General features: G+C 40.9%; 1 protein-coding gene across 6 annotated transcripts; it reads left to right on the top strand.

Annotated features, from left to right (window-relative positions):
* The first annotated feature begins 739 nt into the window (after positions 1-739).
* On the top strand, positions 740-7,998 carry etv5b (ETS variant transcription factor 5b). 6 transcript variants are annotated; one of them, XM_060918164.1, is made up of 12 exons: positions 740-907; positions 2,375-2,526; positions 2,800-2,887; positions 3,017-3,064; positions 3,291-3,338; positions 4,317-4,440; positions 4,549-4,818; positions 5,353-5,642; positions 5,785-5,847; positions 6,001-6,239; positions 6,331-6,432; positions 6,746-7,998. In XM_060918164.1, the coding sequence occupies exons 2-12, from the start codon at positions 2,479-2,481 to the stop codon at positions 6,944-6,946; spliced, it is 1,521 nt and encodes a 506-aa protein (XP_060774147.1). In that variant the 5' UTR covers positions 740-907; positions 2,375-2,478; the 3' UTR covers positions 6,947-7,998. The 6 variants fall into 6 exon arrangements, with proteins under 6 accessions (XP_060774147.1, XP_060774146.1, XP_060774145.1 ...); XM_060918163.1 differs by having other exon boundaries at positions 6,331-6,438; XM_060918162.1 differs by having other exon boundaries at positions 5,353-5,663.
* Positions 7,999-8,860: the final 862 nt, after the last annotated feature.

The following is an 8,860-nucleotide window of genomic DNA, read 5'->3' as shown; positions in this document are numbered from 1 at the left end:
AACAAAGACAGGTATGTCTAATGTATGTCTAAGTGTTCAGTTTTCTTTCACCATTTCCACTGAAAAAGCTTTTAGGATGATCTAAAGTGAACAATGACGTGCCTATTCTTATTAATGATGTGTATTGTTTGACACTAAGTCAAGATCATAATCATACAGTGTAAAGGGCAGGGTGTTTTCTGTCTTACTTTTCTTTTTACACATTATTCTGTCTCATATACTGCATTCATGTTGAGATCTGATCCTTACTGAAGTGAACAGTTTAATGTAAGAAGAGTAGTTATGAAGCTGCTAGAGGTTTGGAAAGTTACTCACCCAGTTTGTTCAAATCTTGGGTTTGGGTTTTATTTCATTAGATTAGTCAAAAGTATGGTCCAAGAAATATATTTGGATATTGAATATTAAAAAGCTGGATTAAATAACGTTTGAACTATATAAATCTGGATGAAATGACTTGCTGAAGTTGAAATTTGAGATTTGACAAATCCCCGTGTGTGTGTGTGTTTTTTTTTTTTAACCTTAAAATCCTACGTGTCTGGCCCTTTAAGAGCAGTATCCACCATAGAGAAACATCTGGTTGTTGAATGAAACCCAGCCATTCATAAATACAGGAAAGGGGCTCGCTGCTATTGGCTGCCCGTGGTTTCAAGCGGGCTTAAGTGATTTTAGAACGCCTATTGGTCGGTGTCATGAATGACATGCTGGAATAGCCAATCAGCACGCATTGTGGTGGTAGGCACCAGTTCTGGGCTAAGCAGGCGATTCCATTGAGAAATTTTTCAGTCTGGCAGAGATTACTGAGCGCGCAGCAAAGCGTGCACCGGAGGGTCGCGTGTTTTTCTTGGGAGTTAATAAATTGTTGTTTTGAATTTTTTAAAAACATTTAAAAGGGTTAAAGCATCGAAGGGTGAGTACGTTTGCATGTACTATAATGTAGACGCTCAGGGTTTAGACACAATACTTGCAATAGTGTTTTTGTTTCTTAGAATTTTTTTTTTTTTGCAAAGTTTAAAATCTAGATTTTGTTTATCTCTTGGTCGCGATTCCGCCATTTTCTTTGCGCGAATCTCGTGCCACCATTTTCTCGTTGTTTTCTCGCGCTAGTTTGTTTTCTTTTGGTTGTGTTTTTAATACGTGAGGTGATCTGCGTGTTTCCTGATGCATGTGGTCTTAAATCAAACTCCTTTTCCTCCTGCTGTGCTTGTGCTGCAGAGTCTGTCGAGATTTGTATGAATGGAGCAGTTTTTTTCCTCGCGCAGAGCCAGAAGGATCAAATTTCACTTCATTGAGGAAAACAAGGGGAGGAGAAATGGAGAGAGGGGGAGGGGCGGGACTGAACTTCTTGAACTTCTCGTAGAGTTATTAACCCGTTCCTGTACTTTTTTTTAACAAGTCGTTAAAAGTTTAACTGTATGTTTATGCACGCGCTTGTATTTATATGGAGGGCGGAGTCTGCTGTTTGCAGCCTGTGTTTATACTCACATCCGTTTCATAATCTAGATCACAGGAAGCAATAACAGTCAATGATAGTTGTTTAATTGCATCCTATTTTAGTGCACAGCTTGCCAAGATTGCAGTGTTTTCTTGGATTCATGGCAGGATAATATAGTGCTTGCGTCAGGGGGAAAAAAGCATACGCACGCGCGTGTGTCGTTCACGAACGAATCGGTTCTTTTACGGAACGCTGGTTGAGAGTCGACTCAGGAAAGGTGAGACGTGTTTGAGTGGTGAGGGATAATAATGATGATGATGAAGATAAAATAGTTTAAAAATGACTGGTCAAAATATCACAAACTCAGTTTAGTAGAAAAATGGCAATGGAAGTTTGGAAACTGAAAGAGTCGACTCTTTTTGGTGAACCAAATGATCCGGTTCACTGAAAAGAGCCGGAATTCCCTCACGACCCAGAAATAAAGCCATAAAGCTACCAAGCTACTTTTTTTTTTCTTTTTGTATCTGGGGTTTGTTTATCTCTCTCTCTAGGATATAAATATGCACTTTGTTCATGTTGTAAAGTGAAAGCTACACACAAAAGCTGTATCTCTAATGGACAAGAACATTGAGAGAGAATGAGGTGAAATTTGTCCTTCAAGTGGCCCAAAGGCACACTGTGGTACATAAACCACAAGTCTCATTGTCTTGTGTGATCATATAAAATCCTCATCTGTACTGTGAAATGTAAATGGTGTAGTCTCGTGTGGGTGTCTCCATTCTTCATCTTAGATTAGAAGAGCTGAACAAACAAACTGGTGGGATACACATCTGATCAAAGGCACAGTTGGTCCGGTCCTGTCATGGCATGGGATGACCGCTGACAGCTGCCCGTGTGCTTACCCTTCTCTAAGTGCCATTTTTCTCGGTTCTTCCTAATCAGGACCTGACAAGTGAGGAGATCTCCCCCGTGAGAGCGAGAGAGGACGTGTCTCCCTCCATCATTCCCTCATTTGATTTTACTACCCACGCTGTTGATCCCGCAGCATGGACAGCTTTTACGATCAGCAGGTCCCTTATGTGTTGCCACCCAATGTAAGTTCCATCATACGCTCCTCTCAGAAAGATATTGTACCTTTGGGGTGGAACCCTCATGGATACATCTTTTGTACCTTCAATATGTATCTTAGATTTAAAAGGCATATAAATGCACTGTAATTAGGTCAGGAAAGATACGGTTTAGGATCCTTTTTCCTCTGAGTGTACACATAATCTGGCTGTATTTCATCATAAGATTTCCTAGTGCAAGTGGAATAGTTGGTGTTCTCAAAGCCAACTGTTTCTAATCACAACCATCTGTGTTTGTAGAAATGCCATGCCAAGGAGCCACCATGCAAGCCACTGAGTGAAAGGAAAAGGAAGTTCATGGACAGCGAGCTCGCTCAGGACACTGAGGGTAATCATAGTTACACACTCACCTGAATATGACCTTATAATATCATTATTATACAATTCAACAAAGCTGCACCAAATCATGGGACTTTCTTATGCCTAATCCTTGATATATAACCCTCATCTTTCCCAGAACTGTTTCAAGACCTGAGTCGGCTGCAAGAAATATGGATAGCTGAAGGTAAGGTTCCACTTTCGTTCGCCATGTACATGGTAATGATCACTGTCCCTTCTATAGATTTAGTACTTGATAACCTTGCTTTGAGTTCATAACTGACTCAAATCAATTCCTTTTGTTAAACGAGCGCACAAATTCAAATCAGTATACGTGTATTTAATGTTTATCTATTGCGTAATTGTATACAGACTTATGTACAATGAGTCATTGTTTCTTTTCTTCGCTCCAGCCCAAGTACCTGAGGATGAACAGTTTGTTCCAGATTTCCAGGATAACTGTGAGTATCTGATCTAAGAAATATGTGGGTAGGCAGGCTATAGGATAGATTATAGGGTTGCCAGTAGTTGATTTTTTTTTTTTTTTTTTTTTGCATGTGATTCATTAATTATTAATGATACACTGTAGAGTAACAATTCACAGTTCATGGACTATAGACCTTGTTATTGTGTACTTGCATGATATTTCCAGATAATGTTATGGTAAGACTGGAAATTTTCTACAGCTGTCTACATCCTGTTTGATTCATTCCAGTCCTTTAAAATGTGAGGTATCAAACTGACGGTTGAGTTACAAACTCTCATACCCTGAGAGAACAAAAATGCATCTGTGCAACACCATTTAATTCTGTTTAATGGAATGAGACTTTGCTAACCATAAGTTATTCGTGAGAGACGTTGGACCTACTGTACTCACCAAAGCCAGTTGTTTTTCATGGCCTTCAGCACACTGATGTTTTAATGGGCCAGTATACAAATGCGCGTGCACACTTCATTATATGCGATACACTAATCCTTCTGTTTCCCTTCTTAGGCTTTTTTTTTTTTTAAGCACCAATTGTATTTGAAGTGCAGTTGTGTGTGTGTTCTATAGTGATAATGTGACTGTGTATCTAACAAGCATATGCATAGGTGTGTTAGTTTGACAAGGTGCTGCAGCTTTGGCAGTAGGCCGATTAGTCTCACAAAAGCCTCTTTCATCATGCCTGGACAAGAAAGATCCCATTTCCACTGAGATCATGCACTAACCTATAGGTTCCATGACATTTTATGGATTCAAAAAAAGTGCCTTCGAGTTTTGTAATGTGACGGAAAAGTACGAGAAGTAAACATTAAATCCAAACTGCATCAATTATGTAATTGTTCAATAATGCCACACAGCCTGTTTACCAGGTACTATTTATGCTTTTGGTTGGTTAATTAGCAATGTTTGTGTCAATCCTGTGTGTTAAAATAAAACTATTTTCCTCCTTTTGTAGTGACGTTCCATGGCCCGCCTCAAACCAAGGTGAAGAGGGAAGTCAGTCCGAGTCGAAACTTCTCCCCCTGCAGACAAGAGCAGAGACTCTCGCCGTATGGAGAGAAGTGCCTTTACAACTACAGGCATGTGTCTTCGTGTCACTTGATTCTAAAACCCTACTGCTTTTGTACTTGCACTGAAATGTGCTGCGTGTACAAATTTAACATTTTCCCATGTTTGTTTCCTATCAGTGCCTATGACAGGAAGCCATTTGGATTCAGTAAACCTCTGACCTCGCCCCCTACCCCTGTATCACCTTGCAACTCCACCCATAACCCAGGGACACATGCCCTGCAGAAAAGAGTTACACCTCCAGTCCACACTCCTACGCAGGGGCTACCGGCTGTGACCAGCCACACGCCTCAGAGAATACAGAGCACAGTTCACAGCCAAAGTCCACCTTTTGCAGTGCCCCGCCCACCTGTCAGTCACCCAGATGCCTCCTACAGTGCAGATCACAGGTATGATATTAGATGACACCACATGATGCAGTACTAGTGTTTCTTAGTTTAGTTCTCAGAGACTCCCAGTTTCTGACACAACATGGTTAAATGCTGAATACCTGGTACGTGTGTTAGGATCTGTGTAAGCCAATGTACTGTTCCGTGCCCAAACATGCACATGTTGAATTAAATTAGCAGTTGGATCAGATTAGTTGGTAGAGTATTAGATCAGGTGTAAGGCATTTGGGTATAGTAGTGTTATTATGGATATGTTTTTATTTAAATGTTTGACTCCTTATATGACAAAAAAAATCTTGACATGCAAGCTCGCTCATCCCCCCCCCCCCTTTTTTTTTTTTTTTTTAAATAGAAACATCAGTTGACCAATGTAATTTCCTACTATGTGTCTTCTGCTGGAGCAGTTAGTCCTCTAATCAGCTCTCGCTCAGTCTTTGGGTATTAACCCCTTAATGATTCCACACTGACCCAGAGGGAGAAGCTATGTTTATCCCAAAGGTTAAAGGTTCTCTCTTGTACTCTTCCTATCTGTAGATTCCACAGACAGCTCTCCGAGCCATGCCTGCCCTTCCCACAGTCCAATGCCCGCTCTGGGACTCCTTACCCACCACAGAACACCAACCCCTTTTCACGGGACAATCGGCCACATTACCACCGCCAGATGTCTGAGCCTGTGATCCCGCTTCCTCTACGGGGGTTTAAGCAAGAGATGGTGGACCCTCGTTACCATGAACAGGATGTCTCTAATGTTGCAGCCAATCATGTCCCATCATACCATCAAATGTCCATCAAACAGGAGCCCAGAGAATTTGGCATTGACTCTGGTGAGCATTGTATGGTCGCAAGTCAGTATAACCACTGTCTTTGGCTTTTACATTTACTTTTAATTATGGCTGCCCTTTTTTTTTTTAAAACCTCCATAATGAACAAAATTAGCCAATTGAATTGAATTTATCCATATTGCAGAGATACAGAACTGCCAGTCATCCTTTGGGAAGTCCTCAAACTTTTGTCAGGTCAACAGTGAAGGTAAAGATTCATACATTGTCTCGTATGGTGCAACTACACCCACACATCTTTGTCGAGTTTGTTTTCGCCATCAGTTTAATATGTTAAGGGATCAGAATCATTCCTGAGAGATGTTACAGGTTAACCTGAGACTCCTATTTCCTCCGTGTACAGGGTTCATGTATGATGGAGAGCCTCACCTCTATTACGAAGACACATGTGTGGTGCCTGAGCGGCTCGATGGAAAGTACAAACAGGAAGGAGTGGGCTTCAGGGAGGGGCCACCGTACCAGAGACGGGGCTCCCTGCAGCTCTGGCAATTTTTGGTCACGCTATTGGACAATCCGTCTAACAGCCACTTTATTGCGTGGACAGGCCGTGGGCTTGAGTTTAAACTCGTTGAGCCAGAAGAGGTCAGTTTGCAACATGTGATTTTAGATAATTAGTTAAAATAGATTTTTCTGTATGTACAGAACTAACTGGTGTGTGTGTGTGTGTGTGTAGGTGGCCAGGCGCTGGGGTATCCAAAAGAACAGGCCTGCCATGAACTACGACAAGCTGAGCCGATCTCTCCGTTACTACTACGAGAAGGGCATCATGCAGAAGGTAAAGGCACGTTCCCGTTCCAATTTTTTTTACTTCTTTCCTTCTTTGAATATTTTAAGTCATAAAATGGAGAATTTTGAGTAGTAGCAGTAAGTTCATGGAACTAGAATTGCCGTATATTCTTGATGTTTCATCGTTGGTTCATGTAAAGCTCTTTAACCGGTGAAACATCAAAATTAGAGTGGGTTTGTTCTATAAATGTTCCTCCTTGAACAACATAATAGCCAAGCCTGATATTGTACACCTCATTCAATATATTCTTCCAGTTTTGTTTGGAATATTAGATCAATACTTGCGTTTCTCTCCAACACAGGTCGCAGGTGAGCGGTACGTGTACAAGTTTGTGTGTGACCCAGAAGCTCTCTTCTCCATGGCCTTCCCAGATAACCAGAGGCCAAGCCTAAAAGCCGACCCTGATGGGATGCAGGTCCCTGAGGATGACACCGTTCCTCTCTCCCACTACAATGAAACCAGCAGAGCCTCTTATGTAGATGGCAGGGCTGTCTTTCCCTGACAGCTACACTTTCTGTCCTGCTTTCATCTCCGTTTGGACTCCTGAATCCCCTCCGCCCACTGATCCACATGCCCCATCACTTCCTCCTGACACATGAAGCTGAATTACTGGCATGTATAAATATATAACACATGCTTGTATGTATGATATATATATATTTTTTTTTTTTTAATATAAATGCTTTCTTATTTGAGAATTTTCAGTCCTTCCATACTTGTCTCATTTGAACTGTTTTCACCAAGCACACACACATTACTGTAATGCACGTTTTGTCTTGCGGGCTTTTTTTTAAATCAGCCGACACTAAAATGGGCTCTGCAGTATTTTTTAAAACCAGCTTCAGGTTTTCTATGTATAAATCTCTATAAATATTCTAAGATGGCTTTTGTGCACTGTTTCTTGTGTAGAACCTGCTGTGTATTTTTCAGCTCTGTACTTAAGTGCTATTTCTAAAATTCTATGCTATCAAATGCTGAATTTTATTAAAGTATGTAACTTGTTTTAATGAAAGGTTTGTATATTATTCTAGCCACGCAAGTTTCACATGCTTTTATCACAGGCCTGGAAAAAGTGTTTCTGCTTTTGTAGGAATATTGAAAGAGTAAAATCTATATGTATAATTATATAAGTATATTTTTGCAAAGCCTGCATTTGTTTTCATTGTTGTACAAGCTATGTATCAGACCTTTTATCTTAAATTTACATAGTGGAAACTTGGGCTATGTCTAAACACGCAATCAAAGCGTTTCTCTTTTTAAAAAAAAACTTAATATCTGAGGGGTCTGAATTCCTACATTTTAAAAGAAAAACCTTGGACAAATGTGGATTTAAAAGAAATGTATCTGACAATCTAATAACTTAAGCATTGCAGTAAGCCTGCATTACAAAGATGCTCCAGTAACTGCTGAGCCATAGAATCTTGTACTTTAAATGGTATAACCTTTCAGTGGGACATCAGCTCTGTAACATTGGATTTAAGGGTAACCTTTACATCCACTATTCAGCGTTTATAATCTGTACTGGGTACAATAAACATTTCTGCTTCACTTAAACCTTGCAGTGTTGTTCTTCTGAGACAGAATATCATCACAAAGTTACATTACAGATTAGCCTATATTTTTCTCCACTATAATTCATTAAGCGGCGGCACGGTGGTGTAGTGGTTAGCGCTGTCACCTCACAGCAAGAAGGTCCGGGTTCGAGCCCCGTGGCCGACGAGGGCCTTTCTGTGCGGAGTTTGCATGTTCTCCCCGTGTCCGCGTGGGTTTCCTCCGGGTGCTCCGGTTTCCCCCACAGTCCAAAGACATGCAGGTTAGGTTAACTGGTGACTCTAAAATTGACCGTAGGTGTGAATGTGAGTGTGAATGGTTGTCTGTGTGTCAGCCCTGTGATGACCTGGTGACTTGTCCAGGGTGTACCCCGCCTTTCGCCCGTAGTCAGCTGGGATAGGCTCCAGCTTGCCTGCGACCCTGTAGAAGGATAAAGCGGCTAGAGATAATGAGATGAGATAATTCATTAAGCTCTTCCGTCAGAACATGTCTGGGAAGGTTTTGATTGGAGGAGACATTAGTGAAGCTTTTCCTGTCAATCATGGTGTCAAACAGGGATGCGTTCTTGCCCCAACATTGTTTATACTCTACCTTACAGCAGTCCTAGAGACTATGGGCACTAACCTACAGTGGTGCTTGAAAGTTCGTGAACCCATTAGAATTTTCTATATTTCTGCATTAATATGACCCAAAACATCAGATTTTCACACAAGTCCTAAAAGTAGATAAAGAGAACCCAGTTAAACAAATGAGGCAAAAATATTATACTTGGTCATTTATTTATTGAGGAAAATGATCCAATATTACATATCTGTGAGTGGCAAAAGTATGTGAACCTTTGCTTTCAGTGTCTGGTGTGACCCCC

Source organism: Neoarius graeffei, chromosome 4 (genome assembly GCF_027579695.1).
Source record: "Neoarius graeffei isolate fNeoGra1 chromosome 4, fNeoGra1.pri, whole genome shotgun sequence".
NCBI classification, from domain to species: Eukaryota; Metazoa; Chordata; class Actinopteri; order Siluriformes; family Ariidae; genus Neoarius; species Neoarius graeffei.
The sequence above is the reverse complement of the archived record's forward strand: the minus strand, read 5'-3'. Positions and strand labels throughout refer to the sequence as shown.

Excerpts from the sequence above, each read along its gene's own strand:
- etv5b (XM_060918158.1), top strand. The coding sequence starts at position 2,479 with ATGGACAGCTTTTACGATCAGCAGGTCCCTTATGTGTTGCCACCCAAT. Across the intron at positions 2,888-3,016 it reads GCTCGCTCAGGACACTGAGG|AACTGTTTCAAGACCTGAGT; the intron begins GTAATCATAGTT and ends CATCTTTCCCAG. Across the intron at positions 6,439-6,745 it reads GCATCATGCAGAAGGTAAAG|GTCGCAGGTGAGCGGTACGT; the intron begins GCACGTTCCCGT and ends TCTCCAACACAG.